This window comes from Mobula hypostoma, assembly GCF_963921235.1.
Source record: "Mobula hypostoma chromosome 30 unlocalized genomic scaffold, sMobHyp1.1 SUPER_30_unloc_2, whole genome shotgun sequence".
NCBI classification, from domain to species: domain Eukaryota; kingdom Metazoa; phylum Chordata; class Chondrichthyes; order Myliobatiformes; family Myliobatidae; genus Mobula; species Mobula hypostoma.
This window is the reverse complement of record NW_026948159.1, coordinates 126,884-147,366: the sequence shown is the minus strand read 5'-3', so window position 1 is coordinate 147,366 and position 20,483 is coordinate 126,884. Positions and strand designations below refer to the sequence as shown.

At 48.0% G+C, this 20,483-nt stretch overlaps 1 protein-coding gene across 3 annotated transcripts in view; it reads left to right on the top strand.

Annotated features, from left to right (window-relative positions):
- The window catches only part of LOC134341352 (WD repeat-containing protein 26-like), a 187,526-nt gene that overhangs the window by 52,716 nt on the left and 114,327 nt on the right, over positions 1 to 20,483 (top strand). For all 3 annotated transcript variants that reach the window (XM_063039215.1, XM_063039218.1, XM_063039216.1), the window contains exon 2: positions 20,152 to 20,251. In XM_063039215.1, coding sequence (XP_062895285.1) covers positions 20,152 to 20,251 — 100 coding nt within the window. The remainder of the gene's footprint in view (positions 1 to 20,151; positions 20,252 to 20,483) is intronic.

The following is a 20,483-nucleotide window of genomic DNA, read 5'->3' as shown; positions in this document are numbered from 1 at the left end:
AGTTTATTTGCTTCCACTCGGTTTGTCTTTGGACTGTGGGAGGAAACCAGAGCACCTGGGGAAAACCCATGCATTCCACGGGCTGGATGTACAGAGACTCCTGGCAAGCTCTGAACTCCGAGGCCTTGAGCCATAGTAGCCATTGTGGCACCCCACACCTGGAGCGTCGGAGGCTGAGGGGACGCCGCAGAGGAATTTACAGAATTATGAGAGGGACAGATCGAGCAGTGACACTTGGCCTTTTTCCTCGGGCAGAAATGTCACCTACCAGAGGGCACATCTTAAGCTGAGTGTTTAAAGGAAATGTGTGAGGCAATGTTTTATTATTAAACATGCCAGATAGAAGGGACTTTCTAAGTGACAATTCTTCAAAGTTCATACATTTATTGTTAAAGTTTGTATACAGTATACAACCTTGAGATTCGTCTTCTTGCAGACGGTCCCAAAGTAAAGAGCCTGTTTAACAAAAAACCCATCGAGCACCCAATGTGTGAAAAAAAACACAATTTAAGAACAGTAAATAACTTTAACCACTGAGTCCACAGCCACAGAGCCGCTGAGGAGAGGCAGTGTCAGTTCAGCTCAGCTTGGGAGCAGCTTGATCAAATCGTGCAGTTAGTCCTTTTAAAAAAAACAAACCTGCACACGGAACAAGAGCTGCGGAGTCCTCGAGAGTGAGTCCACAGCTGCAGAGTGTGTTCGGTGCTGAGGCGAGTGAAGTCTGCCCAGGCTGCTCCCAAACCTGGCGGCAGGGGACCCAACCTGCCCGCTGGCAGCTGTGCCAACGCAGGTGGCACTGAACACCTGCTCTCGGCCTGGACGGCTTTAATCTTGCTCGACACGGAGCAATGCAGCAGACCACGGGTTCACGTTCTACCACTGGGCACTGGCCACAGGCCGAATCCCCCGGGAGATCGCAGATGAATCATTAAGGAGGACATTATTTAGAAGAGGAAGAGTGTTCAGTAGTCTTATGAACTGTCTGCAACATTTTGCTGTTCGTCTCTGGCACCATCTTGCTGGAAGATCAGTGAATTCTTGTCCAAGTGATTAACTGTTAATTATATCCTTCATTATTATTTCTGAAAAATTTCCATGCCCTGTGGTTAAACTGTCCGGTCTACAGTTACTGATTGAACTTTACACTCTTTGTTGAACAAATGTTTACAATTTCTCAACTTTACTCGACTCAACAGAGCCCAATTGGAAAGGAGAGGCAGGAGCACCTCTGCCCTGACTATTCTGAACACTGGTGTGATCCCACCCCCCTGTACACTGACAACCTCGTGACCAAGTCCACCCGCCGAGAGCGGAACTTCCCAGTGGCCAGACATTCCCATTCCCATTCCCATTCCCGCTCCATGGCCTCAATGAGGCCACCCTCAGGGTGGAGGAGCAACACCTTATATTCTCTCTGGGCGGCCTCCAACCTGATGACGTGAATATTGATTTCTCCTTCCAGTTTTAAAAAAATACCTCCCCCTCCCTTTGTCTTCTGTTCCCCACTCTGGCCTCTTACTGCCTGTCCCCTCCTTCCCTTTCTCCCACAGTCCACTCCCCTCTCCCATCAGATTCCTTCTACTCCAGCACTTTACCTTTCCCACCCACCTGGCTTTACGTCTCACCCTCCCACAACATTCTTCTCCCTCCCTTTTCAGTCCCGAGGACGGGTCTCAGCCCGAAACGTCGGCTCTTTTATTCATTTCCACAGTCACTGCCTGACCTGCTGCGTTCCTGCAGCATTCTGTGTGTGTCGCTGGGGACTTCCAGCCTCTGCAGACTTTCTCCTGTTTGAGGCCAAATCCTGCTCTGACTCCAACTCCACGTTTGCAGATGATGGGGCTGTAGTGGGCCGTGTCTCAAATACAGGAAGGGGGTCGCTTAGTAACATGTTGTCATGGCAACTTCAGGGTCAGCAAGACAAAAGACTTGAGACAGGGTGAGTGGTGGGGTAGGGTGTACAGATTTTGAGGTTGAGGCTTTCCAGTTCCTGGGAAGTTTAATACTACACATGAACACAGTCAGACGAAACAGCATTACTCTGGGGCAAGGTGCAAAACACAGAGCTGACAGTCACGCACAGAACAAGGCACGTATTTATTTATCCTGGAATAGGCCCTTCCGGCCCAGCAACCCCTGATTTACCCTCCAGCCTAATGACGGGGCGATTTACAATGACCATCTAAGCTACCCAGGATGTCTTTGGACTGCGGGCGAAACTGGGGCACCTGGAAGAAACCAGGGAGGGCGGACAACCCCAATATAGTATGTATGAAGTAGCAAGCACATAAGAGATATCAGATGCACAACACACTAGACCCTGGACGTCACTGATAGCCTGATCTGGTCCAACCACGTGGACAGATAAACTACCTCAGAAAGAAATTCATCGAGTCCCTGTTGCCCCTCACCAGTTTTTATCGGGGCACCATGGAAAGAGTCCCGTCTGGAAGCATCACAGCTTGGTACAGCAGCTGCTGTCCACATGACCGCAACAGACTGCAGGGAGCCCTAGATGTAGGGAAAGCAGCCTCCCCTCCGTGGACTCTGTCTGCACCTCTTGCTGCCTGGGTAGAGCATCGCAGACACCACCTGCCGTCAACATTCGCTCTCCCCGCCCCATTGGGCAGAAGATGCAGAAGCCCAAAAGCTCATACCGCCAGACCCAAGGACAGTTTCTTCCTGCTGTTATCAGACGCTTCAATGTCCCTAGTGAAATGAGGTGGGCTCTTGACCCCCACAATCTGCACTCATTATGATCTTGCACCTGAACGATTACCTATACTGCACTCTCTCTCTAGCTGTGACACTTTATTCTGCATTCTGTTACCGTTTTACTTTGTTCTACCTCAGTACACTGTGTAATGATCTGATCTGTGTGAACAGTGTACAAGATAAACTTTTCACTGTAATTTCTATAATAATCCAATTATTTCCCAAGTCGCAGGCACCATCCCTGATTCTTTAAAGATTTAGAGTTATAGTCAAAGAGATGTACAGCACAGAAACAGGCTCTGTGCTGAACCAGTTAAACTGCCAAGTTCCATCTACCTGCACCCGGACCCTGGTCCTCCATTCCCCTGCTATCCATGTACCTGTCCAATCTTCTCTTAATGTTGAAATCGAGCTCACATGCACCACTTGAACTGGCGGCTCCTTCCACACTCTCACCATTCTTCGAATGCAGACGTTTCCCTTAAACTTTTCACCTTTCGCCCTTAACCCATGACCTCTGGTTGCAGTCTCATCCAACCTCAGTGGAAAACGCCTCCTTGCAGTTACCCGATCTATACCCCTCAGAATTCTGTATACCTCTGTCAAATCTCCCCTCAATCTCCTACCTTCCAGCCTATTCAATCTTGTCTTATAATTCGTCATCCAGTCCCAGCAACATCCTTGTAAATGTGCTCTGTACTCTTTCAATCTTATTTACATCTTTCCTGTCTTCCCAAAAGATTTACATCTTTTGGGAAGATATTGGCAATTCCCTCCTTCCTCTCCCCCATCAGCTGAAGATGATCCCATCCGCTCGTGTGATTAAGTGTGGCTAGTTATTCCAGTCACATCAGCCTTTCCTCCGTCTCCAACAGTATCTTCCTTGGTGAATACATCCTCACTAACATACTATTTGTAGGGTTGGCATGGCTTCTCAGAAGAAATCTACAGCAGGGAGGCAGTGTCTCTCGGATTGTAGTCTCAAGTTTAATCTCTGGCACATAGGCAGATGAACTGCATTTAATACTGGCTTCCCAATCTTTTTCATGCCATGGACCAATACCATTAAGCCAGGGGTCCATGGTATAAAAAGGGTTGGGAATCCCACTGTTAAACTTTTAAGAGAAGTTTCCATAATTACATGGATGGGAGGGGACTAAGGTCCAGGTACAGGTTGATAGGACTAGGCAGATTAACAGATTGGCACAGACTAGATGGGCCAAAGGGCCTGTTTCTGTGCTCTGTGACTGTACACTCAGTGGCCACTGCTTGTTAATGTAAATATCTAATCAGCCAATCATGTGGCAGCAACTCAATGTATAAAAGCATGTAGACACGGTCAAGAGGTTCAGCTGTTCAGACCAAACATCAGAATGGGGAAGAAATGTGATCTAAGTGACTTTGACTGTGGAATGATTGTTGGTGCCAGACGGGGTGGTTTGAGTATCTCAGAAACTGCTGATCTCCTAGAAACAGCAGTTTCTAGAGTTTACAGCGAAAAACATATAGTGAATGGCAGTTCTGTGGGTGAAAACACCTTGTTAATGAGAGAGGTCAGAGGAGAATGGCCAGACTGGTTCAAGCTGACAGTAACTCAACAGCAGTGTGCAGAGGAGCAACTCTGAACACACAACACGTTGAACCTTGAAGTGGATGGGCTACAGCAGCAGAAGCCCACACTGAGTTTCCACTTCCGTACCCTAACAGAGTAGCCACTGAGTATACAATACTGATCTCATTTAATCAGTCAGTAACCTTGCCCCTTCATGAGCAGATTTTAGTGTCTTGTGCAATGTTTTTCCATCCACGTGCCTCTAGAGTAACTTTACCATCCCTCTCCATTCACTGTCGGATTTGTCTCTCTAGTGCTCTTTTGTTTTTCAGTTCTAAGATCAGCCTGATTCTCCCACTTTAACAACCAGCCATCTGTACATTCTGTTACCACTCTCTTTCCTCTGGGAACCTCCGGCTTTAATTCCCAGTGCCACGGTTGCCACGGTAACACAGCAGTTAGCAGGACGCTCACCGTCCTCTGTGAGGAGTCTGTACATCCTCACCATGGAGTGCGTGGGTTGCTGTCGCAGTCCAAAGTCGTACGGGCTGTTTAATCGGTCATTGTAACTTGTCCCACGATCAGGTTAGGGTTTACGGGGGACGGCTCCTTGAGCTGATTCCGATTTTAGTGTCTTTCTCGTACAACGTTATTTCATTAATGTGCAGGTGTACCTAATAAAGTGGCATTGAAGGGCCAACTTCGTGCCCTACCTCAAAATAAATAAATTCCCATCTCTCCTCCGTCAAGGCAAAGTGCCTAGTCTGTAGCCAGAGTACCTTAAGTCAGCGGTCCCCAACCGCCGGGCCGTGGACCGGTACCGGGCCGCGAGGAAACAATATGATTTGGCGATATGAGGCAGCTGCACCTTTCCTCGTTCCCCGTCACGGGCGGCACCTTTCCTCGTTCCCCGTCACGGGCGGCACCTTTCCTCGTTCCCTGTCACGCCCACTGTTGAGCCATTACGCGGGCGTCGTCCATGTCAGCGCGGGAAGGAGATCAACTCCTCGAGCTTGCAAATGACGGCGGGCTGAAAAGTCTGTTTGACATAACATCTCTGCTGGCATTCTGGATCAAAGTCAAGGCTCAATATCCTGAGATAGCCACGAAAGCACTGAAAACGTGGCTTCCATTTCCAACATATCTCTGCTATGAATGTAACAAAAACTAAACTGCGGATTAGACTGGACTTAAGGAACCCCGTTCGAGTATCGCTGTCTCCCATCACCCCTTGATAGGACCGTCTTGTTGCAGGGAAACAAGCCCAGGGCTCCCACTGATTCAGTAATATTGGTGCGTTGCAATGATTTTATATGTTCATATGGGGAAAATATGCGCTGTGTTTAATATCCAAACGTTACTTAAAATGTTATGATGCTATTGACCATATAACAATTACAGCACAGAAACAGGCCATTTCTGCCCTTCTTGTCCGTGCCGAACGCTACTCTCACCTAGTCCCACCGACCGGCACTCAGCCCATAACCCTCCATTCCTTTCCTGTCCATATACCTATCCAATTTAACTTTAAATGATAATATCGAACCTGCTTCTGACACTTCTACTGGAAGTTTGTTCAACACTTACTTCAAGCTCCCTGATAATTGACTTATCGCTATATTCATGCGAGGAAAATATGCGCTGTGTGTTTAATATTAAATTCGTCAGATAAAGCCTTTTAGAAACGAAATTGAGTGTATTAGCCACTTATCACCGATATTCCGGTCGTGATTAATACCACCTCCCCCAAACAGAATCGCCAAAAACAATTTGTAGAAAAATAATCGGCAGGTGCACGCATGTGCACTGGTGCCCGCGCAAGGTTTCATGGTCATTGTAGTCTTTTTCTGGGTAAACGCAACTTATGTGACTGCTACTCTTGTCCGTTGGCAACCATCCCGCCCCCCCCACCCCGTTCAGCCGGTCCGCAAGAATATGGTCAACATGAAACCGGTCCGCTCTGCAAAAAAGGTTCGGGACCCCTGCCTTAAGTCACCCACCCCATTTGTTCAAAAAGATTCCAGATTGTTTAGCCACGTATTTATTGAGGAATACACCCAGTGGCCACTTTATTTGCTACCTCCTCTACCTGGTAAAGTAGCCACTGAGTGTGTGTTTGTGGCCTGTTGCTGCTCCAGCCCATCCACTTCAAGGTTTGACACGCTGCGGGCTCGGAGATCCCCTTCTGCACATCGCTGTTGTAACGCGTGGTGATCTGTCACCTTCCTGTCAGCTTGAACCAGTCTGGCTATTCTCTTCTGACCTCCCTCCTTAATAAGGTATTGCCGCTCACCGGATGTTTTCATTTTTCACACCCTTCTCTGTAAACTCTAGACACTGAAGTGTGTGGAAATCCCAGGAGATCAGCAGTTTCTGAGATACTCAGACCACCCCGTCTGGCACCAACAATCATTTGATCACATTTCCTTCCATTCTGACTTGACCCTGTCTGCATGTTTTGTGCATTGAGATATGACCATATGATTGGCTGATAGATATTTGCATTAACAGGTGTGTCAGATAAAATGGTCACTAAGTGTAGTAAAGAATGATAGACCAACTTTATTATTTTGGAGGACCCGTCCTGTGCCCAGCACATAAGTATGTAATGTCCTGGTTCAGATTTTTATTGCTATGGTGCAGTTATTTCATTTTATGAAGTTCAGTAAAAGCAGTATGCTCTGTTTTTAGAATGTATGGTTTCGGCTAAAAAAAAACAGGAGCTATGATCAACTTAGGAATCTGGTGTCAGCCAGTCAGGATGGCGGAATCAGGAGAAAGTTCGCGAGCAGGTGCAGAGAGATTTGTGACGGACAGTGTGGTCCACAGGTTTTGTTTTGGCGGGAGCTGTGGAGAGGGTAGGAGGGAAGGTGGCTGAGGATGCCGTGGGAAGGAGACTCCCTGTTGCACAAGGAATGGCTCCAAGGAGGAAGGGCCAGTACTCCTGAGAGAGTGCCCATTTGTTCGAGTTGGATTTCAAGCGGAGTTCAGCATGTGGCGTGTGCTTTCGTGCAGATCGTGGGTCCAGCGCGTGAGTTACACACCGCCACTGTGAGCTCCAACTCTGTGTGCACATTTAGACTGTAAAGAGCTGTTTATTTATTTTTTTTCTTTTCTTTTTCCTACTAACTGTTTGATAAAGCTGGAATTTGTAAATATACTTTCTTTTTGAGGTGTACAATATGTTATTTCTTGCCAGCGGATAATTGTGTATGAGCAGTATTTACACAATCAGATCGAAGTTTCTTCAATCGGAACATCCCAATGTTCCTGTTTGGTTGAACCCCCGATCATACGGACCCTAACCGCCTATTGTTTATGAAAGGGGCCTTCTCACTGCTGAGTCCTATGGATGTTAACAGGACTGGCAACTAGCTAAGTTTGCGTACGAGTCAGCTGAGGGGGCTTCACGTGCGATTGGGAAGAAAGCATGGCAGTGCCTCTACGTCCTTAGGAGTTTGCGAAGATTCAGCGTACCATCCACCACACACCTATGGTGTTGGTCAAAAGTACATTGACTGGCTGCATCACAGCCTGGTATGGAAATATCGATGCCCTTGAATGGAAAATCCTGCAAAAGGTGGATACGGCCCAGTCCCTCACGGGTAAAGCCCTCCCCACCATTGAGCACATCTACACGGTACACTGTCACAGGAAAGCAGCATCTACCATCAGGGACTCCACCACCCAGGACATTCAATCCTCTCACTGCTGCCATCAGGAAGGAGGTACAGGAGCCTCAGGACTCACGCCAACAGGTTCAGGAACAGTTATTACCCCTCAGCCATCAGGCTCCTGAACCAGTGAGGATAACCTCAATTCTGAACTGATTCCATCTGGAAGGAGGTACAGGAGCCTCAGGTCCCACACCACCAGGTTCAGGAACAGTTATTACCCCTCAGCCATCAGGCTCCTGAACCAGTGAGGATAACCTCAACTCTGAACTGATTCCATCGGGAAGGAGGTACAGGAGCCTCAGGTCCCACACCACCAGGTTCAGGAACAGTTATTACCCCTCAACCATCAGGCTCCTGAACCAGTGAGGATAACCTCAACTCTGAACTGATTCCATCGGGAAGGAGGTACAGGAGCCTCAGGATTCACACCACCAGGTTCAGGAACAGTTATTACCCCTCAACCATCAGGCTCCTGAACCAGTGAGGATAACTTCACTCATTCCATCACTGAAATGTTCTTACAACCAATGGACTTACTTTCAAGGACTTTTCATCTGATGTTCTCGTTATCTGTTGCTTATTATTATTTCTTGTTTTTTATATTTGTGCCGTTTGTCTTTTGCACGCTGGTTAAATGCCAAAGTTGGTGTGGTCCTTCATCGATTTTGTTATGGTTATTGGATTTATTGAGTATGCCTGCATCAAAATGAGTCTCAGGGTTGTATATGCTGACATGTGTGTACTTGATTAATAAATTTACTTTGAACTTTGAAATAGCTTGCAAGTGTTGCTGGACAGTGTGGTTCGTTGGGCCAGAAGGGTCTGTTCCACACAGTCTCCCTGTGAATAAACAGAATAATTCTGACTCAGGTTGGGTCTGCAGTTACCCACGTATGTCAGGTAGGCAGCATCGTCTGCCCAGTGGGGAGGAGCATTAAACCCCAAAGGCACCACAGACACTCCAGTGGGTTTCAGTGCTTGAGAACGTGAAGGCATCCACTGTCCACATTAAAGGTCTGGATGTCGTCATTGGAAGGTGAATGGTTAGATCAAAGGGACACAGAAAGGTTGGGGGCAGAGGGGAGTGAGGTGCCTCCCATTGTTTGGGGAACTGGGGCACATCAGCCTGTTATGTTGCTGTCGTTCCGCTCCTGGAGCACTGTTTTCCTTTTTGGTCGCCCCGACATCATTAAACCAGACAGAGTGCAGTGAAGATTTAGCAGAATCAGGTTTAATATCGCTGACATATGTGAAATTTGTTGTTCTGCAACAGCAGTACGGTGCAAATCATAAAACACACCATAATTCACAATGAAAGTACATTAAAAATAAATCAGTGCAAAAAGAGAGCAAAATACTGAGGTAGTGTTCATGGGCTCAATGTCCATTCAGAAAACTGATGGCTGGAGGGGAAGAAGCTGTTCCTGAATCGTTGCGTGTGTGTCAGCAGGCTCCTGTGCCTCCTTCTTGATGGTAACCATGAGAAGAGGGGATGTCCCGGCTGATGGGGGTCTTCCTGATATAACAGTGAGAACAGGGCATGTCCCGGGTGATGGGGGTCTTCCTGATATAACAGTGAGAACAAGGCATGTCCCGGGTGATGGGGGTCCTTCCTGATATAACAGTGAGAACAAGGCATGTCCCGGGTGATGGGGGTCCTTCCTGATATAACAGTGAGAACGGGGCATGTCCCGGGTGATGGGGGTCCTTCCTGATATAACAGTGAGAAGGGGTCATGTCCTGGGTGATGGGGGTCCTTCCTGGTGTAACAGTGTGAAGGGGTCATGTCCTGGGTGATGGGGGTCCATCCTGGTGTAACAGTGAGAAGGGGTCATGTCCTGGGTGATGGGAGTCCTTCCTGATATAACAGTGTGAAGGGGTCATGTCCTGGGTGATGGGGGTCCATCCTGGTGTAACAGTGAGAAGGGGTCATGTCCTGGGTGACGGGGGTCCTTCCTGATATAACAGTGAGAACGGGACATGCCCTGGGTGTTAGAGGTCCTTCATGATATAACAGTGAGAACGGGGCATGTCCCGGGTGATGAGGTCCTTCCTGATACACGACTTTCTGCAGCGTTTTCAGATCCTGTGCGGTGCTGCCAGGACTCGAGTGTCAATGGGTAGGGGGTGGGTCAACAGGCTTGGACTTCCTTCATTGGAGACCAGGTGATCAAGGGGTGACAAGATAGAGTTGTATAAAATCATCGGGTGGTAGGGTGGAGATATGTCTCTACCAAAGGAGGTGTATGGCACTCTTTCCCTCTGCTAGACTGCAGATCTCCCTTGGGTAGGGTGTAGCTCCTGCTTAGCCCCTTCGTCCTTCGATCAGGGTCACGTGAAGCCATTGGCGGGTGGTTTCATGAACAGCCGGTGCAGATCACAAGTCCTGGTTATGCAGCCACTCTCACCGGGCAGACAATCTCTGAAGAGTATTGATAATAGCTGGGGTCACCTGTCTTGTAAGGACACTGCCCAGAAGAAGGCAATGGCAAACCACTTCGTAGAAAAACTTGGCAAAAAAAAAATGGTGGTCATGGAAAGACCAAGATCGCCCACGTCATATGACATGGCACATAAGGATCGATCGAATACGCGCCATCTTTTTCCCAGAAGGTGTAATTTTAAGATGGGGGGGGGAGATTTAAAAGGGTCCTGTGGGGCAATGGCTTCAATCAGAGGCTGGTGGGTACATGGAATGAGCTGCCAAAGGAAGTGATAGAGGCAAGTACATTGTCCTAGTGACGAGACCTCGGTGGTGGCAGGGCATTCATTATGACACACACAAAATGCTGCAGGAGCTCAGCAGGCCAAGCAGCATCTGTGGAAATGGACTTTTCAGGCTGAGACCCTTCATCAGGACTGGAAAGGAAGGGGGGAGATGCCAGAATAAAAAGGTATGGTTTTCATTAGTCACAGCCTGAGGGAAGAAGCTGTTACCGAGTCTGGCAGTCCAATCTAGATGCTGCTGTACCTCCTTCCTGATGGTACTGGCTCAGAGAGACTGTGGGGTGGACGGTGGGGACCCTCAACAATGCCTCAGGCCCTTCATCCGCAATGCTGCGGGTGTTGGTTGTTAGTGCAAGCGACACTTTTGACTGCGTGTTTCAATGTGTACATGATAAATATATCTGATTGTGAATCCTAGTCTGGGTGTGAAGTGCTAATTTATGAGAGATTGCACACACCAGGACTGTGGAAGCTGAAGTGACTTTGTTCAGGATTGAAGGACTGAAGCGATTCAGCTTTGAAACTTGCTTGACAACTTGAGACGGAAAATCAGAACCAGCCCCTCGGGAATGAATCCGGGAGGCACTTGATAGGAATTTGGATTTTTCTAATGCACATCGCGATTGAAGTCAGGTTAAATATTAACTCTGAGATCAGTGGCAAGTTCGCACTCGGTCACGTGCTCCGCATTTGCACTTCAACCGTGTTTGCACATTGAAGTCAGTCTCTGAAATTCAATTTTAATCCTTAATCAATGGAACTAAACTTTGGAAGAGAAAACATTGCTAATCCGAAGTATTTTCCTAAACAAAGATATGAGAGGGTGTAGAATGTGACAGATGGGCTGAGAGCAGCAGGTGAGGATCAGGAGAGGTGAATGAATACACAGAGACTGCAGAAGCCAGGTCCAGAGCAGGACATCCCAACAGCGGACCCCTACCATTATCTGAGGGATCCGGGATCCGTGGCCCCCAGATCTAGAGCAACGTGCAGTCTGAGCTGCACCTTGTGCCCTGACATAGGGTTTTGACCCAAAGCTTTGACAACTCTTTTGCCCTCTTCAGATGCTTCTTGATCTGCTGAGTGCCTGCTGCAGATTGCTTGTCACTCAGGGGAGGGAGGAGATTGACCCGCTCCTCCTCCCGTGTTCCCAGAATCTGTCTGTGGCCCAGCTCCTGATACAGATTTACACACTGTCCTCAGCAACGTGCTGATGTTGATAGTGACCCACCGTCGCCATTTGATCACCTCTCACTGTCCTGACTTCTCTGCTGGCCAGTCCTGGCTAAGCTGAAGTTCCCTTCAGATAGGTTGTGAAAAGTGTGCACTGTTATCTCAAGTTACTAGTGCTAATTCCGTGGCCTCCATCCCTGCCCCTGGCAGGTCTCCAAAATCAAACAGATTGAAGCTTATTTCCCAACCCTGTCCGTGGAGAATACCTCTGTTGCATTCCCCGTTTGTAACTTTGACTTTCTTGAGCAACTGTCTGTATTTTTAAGGATTCCATCATCACCAGTAGTGTCTTTGCCTGTGTTGCCTCGAAGTTCTGGTATTCCGAGATGCTCTTCTGCACGCCATTGTTGTAACGCTCGGTCGTGAGCCTTTTCCTGTCAGCTTGAACCGGTGTGGCACTTCTCCGCTGACCTCTCTCATTAACAAGGCATTTTCACCAACAGAATTGCCACTCACTGGATTTTTTTTTGTTTTCCCCACCATTCTTTGTGGAAACCCTAAACTGTTGTGGGTGAAAATCCCAGGAGATCAGTTTCTGAGATACTCAAACCACCCTGTCTGGCGCTAGCAATCATTCCACACTCAAAGTGGCTTAGATTACACTTCTTCCCCGTTTTAATGTTCAGAGAGAGACAGAGGAGAGACGGGGGCTGAGATGTGGGGAGAGGGAGAGAGGGCTGCAGCATGGGATTGAGACAGTACGATGGCAGACAATAACAGAATGCAGAAGGTCATGTTATAGTTACAGAGAGAGTGAAGTTCAAGTCTGCTGGAGGCCGAAGACGGCTTATCCTGGGGTTGGACGACTCTGTGTGTCTGTGTGTGTGTGTATGTATGGGAAGGAGGAATGGGCTTGTTTTGTTGCTTGCTATGTTCTGCTGAGCGTTATGGGCATGCACCGGAATGGGTGGGCAACACTTGTCACCTTTGGGTGCAGGTTGTCAATGCAACTGACACATGTCATTTCGATGTGCAGCTGATAAATCTGAATCTGGCGTGCAGGTAAACAATGAGACCGATTGCGATGTCAAGCATCCATCTCTTTGCTCAGTAGTTTTATAGCGGTGGGACAGAAGCTGAGTGCTTTTCGGCTTTTGGGTCCCCTGCCCGGTTGGGAAAGGAGAGAGAATGTATTGAGTGGGTGGGCTCTTTGATTATGCTGGCTACTTTACTGTGGTAGCGGGGAGAGTAGAGGCACTGATGGGCTTTCTTGGCCTTGCCGTCTATGTGATTGGACCCAGGAGAGCCTGTTGATCTTCATCGGACATTCTCAACCTTCTTGCCCACCACTGGTATAAACTGGAGCATGCCCCACCCTTCCTGAAGTCAATAATGAGCTTCTTCTCCCCACTCCCACCGTGTAGAAAAGTAGGAAATGGGGTCGAGGGGGACAATAAATCCCCTATGATCGAATGTCAGGCTTGATGGGCCAAATGGCCTAATTCTGCTGCTATGTCTCATTGTCGATGCCTCTAATGTAAGGTTGCCCCCCCCACCCAACCTCCTTCACTCCAGTCTCTCCCTATAACTAATAGCTCCTCATCCAGATAACATCACAGTAAATCCCCGCTGCACCCTGTCCATCGAAATCTCTTCCTGTACAACAGACCCACCAAACTATTTTCTTTTACAAACAACTAAAAAAGTTTATTTACTCAACAAATACACAAAAGTACAAACGTTCAGTATTTACAAGACAATGAATAAATTCAAAATAAAATATAATTACTGTCTATAAAACAATTTTCTGGGTGGCCCACTGCTCCTGGAAGTCCTCCACTGTATCTACTGTGACCGCATGCTCCCTCTCCAAGGACAGCCGGGCACGGACGTATCCTAGGAAAGGGGGCAGGCATTTGGCCTTGGCAGAGCCCTTGACTTTCCACCGCCTAGACCCGTGAATGGCCATCTTGGCCAGGCCCAGGAGCAAGCCACCAGTAGGTCCTCCTCCCTCACAACCCACCCCTTCTGTACTGAGTGTCTGTATTTGAGGAGCGCAAACAGGACCGAAGTAGCAGCCCCTCCAGATACTCAAACAGGGACTTCACCCTCTCACACTCCATGTAAGCATGGTAGACAGGTGGATGGGGTGTCAGTGAACCTGCTTAAAACACTACACTCCAGTATGACCTAACCAAACACTTCGATTTGACACCCCAGTGTAGAAAGACAAGGCAAGCATATTCTGTGTCCTCTTGACCATCCTCTCAAGTTGTAGCACCATAATACGCAGCAAAATTAGGCCACTCAGCCCAACAAGTTTGCTCCACCAATCCACGATGGCTGATTTATTATCCCTCTCAACCCCATTCTCTTGCCTTCTCCCCATAACCTGTGATGTCCTGACTAATCAAGAACCTATCAACCTCCACTTTAAATATACCCAGTGACTTGGCCTCCAAAGCCATCGGTGGCAATGAATTCCACAGATTCACCATCGTCTGGCCAAAGAGATTTCTCTGGAAAAGGAAATCGGTGTTGCTACTCGCATGGTGCTGCGGACTTGAAGGGCTTACATCGATGTTTCTATATGTGGCCGATCCTAATTAGACTGTGTGCATGTGTCTGTGTTAACTCCGTCTTTGTTCATCCTGTTCCTCACAGTTGAATAAATTATACAATTGTCATTTGCTGCAAATCTGTTTGCAAGTGATAATAGTGTTTAGACGAGATACACGAGAGACTGCAGACGCTGGAATCCGCAGCGCGACGCAATCTGGTAGAGGAACTCAGTGAGTCTAGCAGCTTCCGTTGGGGGAGGGGTAAAGGAGAAACCATAAGACTTGCTCAGTGGCCACTTTATTGGGTACAGGAGTGGAACCCATAGTGGTCTTCTGCTGCTGTGGCCCATCCACCAAGATTCGACGTGTTCAGAGATGCTCTTCTGCACACCACTGTTGTAACGTGTGGTTATTCGTTACTGTCACCTTCCTGTCAGCTTGAACTAGTCTGGCCATTCTCCTCTGACCTCTCTCATTAACAAGGCGTTTTCACCCACAGAACTGCCACTCACTGAATGTTTTTTTGTTTTTCACACTATTCTCTGTAAACTCCAGAAACTGTTATGTGTGAAGATCCCAGGAGATCAGCAGTTTCTGAGATACTCAAACCACCCCGTCTGGCACCAACAATCATTCCACGGTCAAAGTCACTTAGATCACATTGCCTCCCCGTTCTGATGATCGGTCTGAACAACAACTGAACCTCTTGACTGTGTCTGCATGCTTTTGTGCATTGAGTTGCTGCCACATGATTGGCTGATTAGATATTTGCATTAACGAGCAGGTGTACAGGTGTCCCTGATACAGTAGGAGCAGAGTTTGGTCATTTGGCCCGACAAGTCGATACCCTGCAGCAGGACTGGAAACTACAACTAATCTGTAGCTTTTGCAGATTCTTGCAGAAACCCTGATTAGACCACACTTGGAGTATGGTTTTCGTAGAGAGGGTGCAGAAGAGATTTACCAGGATGCTGCCTGGATTAGAGAGGGTGCAGAGGAGATTTACCAGGATGCTGCCTGGATTAGAAAGGGTGCAGAGGAGACTTACCAGGATGCTGCCTGGATTAGAGAGGGTGCAGAGGAGATTTACCAGGATGCTGCCTGGATTAGAGAGGGTGCGGAGGAGATTTACCAGGATGCTGCCTGGATTAGAGAGGGTGCAGAGGAGATTTACCAGGACGCTCTCTGGATTAGAGAGGGTGCAGAGGAGATTTACCAGGACGCTCTCTGGATTAGAGAGGGTGCACAGGAGATTTACCAGGATGCTGCCTGGATTAGAGACGGTGCAGAGGAGATTTACCAGGATGCTGTCTGGATTAGAGAGGGTGCAGAGGAGATTTACCAGGATGCTGCCTGGATTAGAGAGGGTGCAGAGGAGATTCACCAGGATGCTGTCTGGATTAGAGAGGGTGCAGAGGAGATTTACCAGGATACTGCCTGGATTAGAGAGGGTGCAGAGGAGATTTACCAGGATGCTGTCTGGATTAGAGAGGGTGCACAGGAGATTTACCAGGATGCTGCCTGGATTAGAGACGGTGCAGAGGAGATTTACCAGGATGCTGTCTGGATTAGAGATGGTGCAGAGGAGATTTACCAGGATGCTGTCTGGATTAGAGAGTATCTCTTATGAAGATAGGTTCAGCAAGTGATGGTTTTTCTCTTTGGAGCAAAGGAGGATGAGAGGTGACCTGAAAGATGTGTACAAAACACTTAGGTTGAATGACAAGCAGAGACTTTTCCCCGGGGCAGAAATGGCTAATACAAGAAGCCATAATTTAAGGTGATGAGAGGAGAGTATGACCATAAAATATAGGAACAGGATTGGGCCATTTGGCCCATCGAGTCTGCTCCAACATGGCTGATTCATTATCCCTGTCAACCCCATTCTTCTGCTTTCTCCTAGTAATCTTCAATGCCCTTACTAGTCAAGAACCTATCAACCTCCACTTTAAATACACTCAATGACTTGGCTTCCACAGCACCTGTGGCAATAAATTTACCACTACCAGCTAACAAAATTCCTCCTCATCTCGGTTCTAAATGGACATCCCTCTATTCTGAGGCTGTACCCTCTGGTCCTAGGCTCCCCCACTATGGGAAATGTCCCCTCCACATTTGCTCTAGTCAAGGGCTTTCCAAGGGAGGAGGGATGTCAGGGGTAAGTCCTGTGCACACGGAGTAGTGGGTGCATGGAGCGCCTTGCCAAGGGTGATGGCAGAGGCAGATACATCAGGGGTATTTAAGAGACTCTTAGATAGGCACGTGGATGATAGAAAACTTGAGGTCTATATAGGAGAGAAGGGTTAGAATTGGGGTTCCCAACTAGGGGTCCACGAACCCCTTGTTCAATTGTATTGGTCCATGGCATAAGAAGGGTTGGGAGCCCCTGGGATAGATTGATCTGAGAGTATGTCAGAAGGTTGGCACAACATTGTGGGCCGAAAGGCCTGAAATGTTCTCTGTTAGTGTTAGTTTGCCACTAAAGAGTTGACGATTTGCCACCTTGGCCCTTGTTGTTACTGGCTGAAGCACTCTGAATCCAAACAGCTGAGTGTCAGAGTCAGGGGGAGGTGTGCATCTTCATGGGCTCAGTGAAACAGGGCCTCCTGCTGGCCCCCAGTGCTCTAACTGGAGCGTGACTGGCAGCAGACGTCAGGGTACTCCTGTGCTGCAGCGTGAGCTGAATTAGTAACTGCTACCCAACATATGGCACAGTTCAGCCGTGTCCTCATTAGAGCTGCTACCAGAGTGAGCGACTGCACAGAACTGTTGGTATCTTTAACACTATTCCTCAACTTTTTCCTCTAGGCCGTTCTGCGCAGAAGCACAATTAGGCCATTCAGCCCATCATTTATAATGGCTGATTTACTATCCCGCTCAACCCCATCCCCCTGCCTTCTCCCCGTAAGACCTCTGGTCCTAGACTCCCCCACTATAGGAAACATCCTCTCCACATCCACTCTATCTGTGTCCTCTGGTCCTAGACTCCTCCACTATTGGAAACATCCTCTCCACATCCACTCTATCTGTGCCCTCTGGTCCTAGACTTCCCACTATAGGAAACATCCTCTCCACATCCGCTCTACCTAGGTCTTTCAGTATTCAATAGGTTTCAACCAGAACCCTCTCCTGTCAGTCTTCTGAACTCCAATGAGGATGGGCCCAGAGCCATCAAATACTTCACGTACAGTAGCCCTTTCGTTCCCGAGATCATTCTTGCAAACCTTTTCTGGGCCCTCTTCAATACCAGCACGTTCTCGCTTAGATATACGTGGCCCAAAACTGCTCACAGTGCCCCATATGCGGTTGGACCTAACATGGTCTGAAGTCACCCTGTCCTGATTGGGATCAGGGGTGCTTATCCAGCGCCGCTCTGTGTTATAGTCATACTTTATTGATCCCGGGGGAAATTGGTTTTCGTTACAGTTGCCAATGTGCCTGACCTCAGAACCTAGTTGAACACAGCAGCCCCTGGTGCTCAGCAGTATCATGCAGACTCCCACCCATTCTGCACATGCATTGTTTGTCCTGCACCCACCAAGGACGTGGTAGTATCCACACCAGCACCAGACTCAAAACCTTACCTTCCCCAAGCAGTAAGGCTGATCAACACCTCCACCAATTTCCTGTCAATCACCTTATATACAGCCTCGTGTCACTTCATGGACCATACAATCAATCAATCTGTATCTATAAGCTATCTTGTGTATTTATATTTACTGTGTGTGCTTTTTTAAAATTATTACTCTGTTCTTTATCTCAATGTGTTTTTTACGCAGCCTAACAATTATTTTGTGCTCCTTACTATTGTGTACAGGAAATGACATTAAACAATCCTGAAGCTAAAATATTTGGTTCCACCCAGCCCGCCGACGTACATTTCTGCCCACACTTGCATGCACAGTGACCACTGGGGTTCCACAGACCCAGGACACCCTGTTGTAGCAGTAGTGTGATCGCTCGATTGGAGTATGATGTTGTCCTGAGGGCTTGTCTATTGGTGAGACCTGGGGTGGCTGATCCAGGATTCACGTATCGGCGTGTAGTGTGGGCAGACTCCGTGGTGGCTGTGGTCAGAGACTGGGTCTTTTGGTTATTCAGCTTCTCCTTCTGCAACTGCCACTTGCTCTCTGCGGCACAGCGGAGATCACTGTCGTGTGGCGTGGCTCCTCTCTCTCGAACACATTTCCTCCAGGTGTATCTGCTGAGTGCAATGTCTTCCCGGTTTTTCGATATAATGTGGAATTTCTTCGGGCTGATTATCTTTGAAGCGTTTCCTCTGCCCCCCAGAGTCTTGCTGACCGACCTTCAACAAGTCCAAGAATGCCTGAGGGCGAAGACGACATTCGTACCTTCATTAGCCAGGATATATGAAGCAACACAGATATTAGAATGGGTGTAGCCACGTAAAGGCTGGAGAACATCGTGGGGTCAGGCAGCAACTGTGGAGAGAAATCCGAATCTGGTTTAATATCACCAGCTTATGTCGTGAAATTTGTTGTTATGTGGCAGTAGGACAATGCAATATATAATAAAAGCTGTAAATTACAGTAAGAAGTATTTAATTTTCTTTTTGTATATGTAAGTAGTTAAAAAGAGAGGAGAAAAATTTGTGAGGTGGTGTTCATGGGTTCACTGTCCATTCAGAAATCTGATGGCAGAGGGGAAGAAGCTGTTCCTGAATCGTTGAGTGTGAGTCTTCAGGCTCCTGTGCCTCCTCCCTGATGGTAGCAATGAGAAGAGGGCATGTCCTGGGTGATGGGGGTCCTTAATGATGGATGCTGCCTTTTTGAGGCATCGCTCCTTGAAGATGTCCTGGATGCTGCGGAGGCCAGTGCTGTGATGGAGCTGACTGAGTTTACAAGCTCTGTGGCTTTTTCTGATCCTTTGGAGACCGTCCCCCACCCCCACACCCTGCCACACAGTGATGCAGCCGGTTGGAATGCTCTCCAGGGTACACCTGCAGTTGGTAGTGTCAACTGTTGTACACTCAGTGGTAACATTATGAGGTACAGGAGTGGAACGCAGAGTGGCCTTCTGCTGCTGTAGCCCATCCACTTCAAGGTTCGATGTGTTGTGTGTTCAGAGATGCTCTTCTGCACACTGCTGTTGTAACGTGTGGTTATTTGAGTTACTGTCACCTTGAACCAGTCTGGCCATTCCCCTCTGACCTCTCTCATTAACAAGGCATTTTCACCCACAGAACTGCTGCTCACTGGATGTCTTTTTAGTTTTTCACACCATTCTCTGTAGACTGTTGTGCATGAAAATCCCAGGAGATTAGCAGTTTCTGAGATACCTAAACCACCCCGTCTGACACCAACAATCATTCCACGGTCAAAGTCACTTAGATCACATTTCTTCCCCGTTCTGATTGGTCTGAACAACAACTGAACCTCTTGACCATATCTGCCTGCTTTTATACATTGAGTTGCTGCCACATGACCGACTGATGAGATACTTGCATTAACAAGCTGGTGTACCCAATGAAGTGGCCACTGAGGGTATATATTAGTTTTATTTTTATTTATTTTATTTGTCTTCTGCACAATGATTGGTTGTCAGTCTATGTGCATAGTTTGACATTGATTCTATTGTATTTCTTTGTTCTGCTGAATGACAGTAAATCTCAGGGTTATATACATACTTTGACCTTTGAATCTTCAACTTTAATTGCGAGGGGTGGTGATAGGTTTGGATTGTGTCTGTCTTACCCCCTCTTTGTTCTGCTTCTCGTCCTGTGCAGCCAGACAGTGGAACAGCTGATGCAGGAGACGGGCTGCAGCTTGGAGCATCCGTCAGCCACCAAGTTCCGCAACCACGTCACCGAAGGAGACTGGGAGAAGGTACCGTCAGCTTCCGAGCAAATTAACCCAGGCGCGGGCGAGCAAACAGTCCGGATTTCCACTGCTGAGAGTTCCTGGGCTGTTACATCCCATTTCCATTCCATTGTCAACCTACCTGAGTAATGTGGGCAATTCAGGAAATTCAGGAAAGGATTGCTTATCAGCTGATGTTTGTCGGATACTCCAACACCTGACCTCTCCGAGGGGCTTGTGCAGAATTGTAACCTGTGCT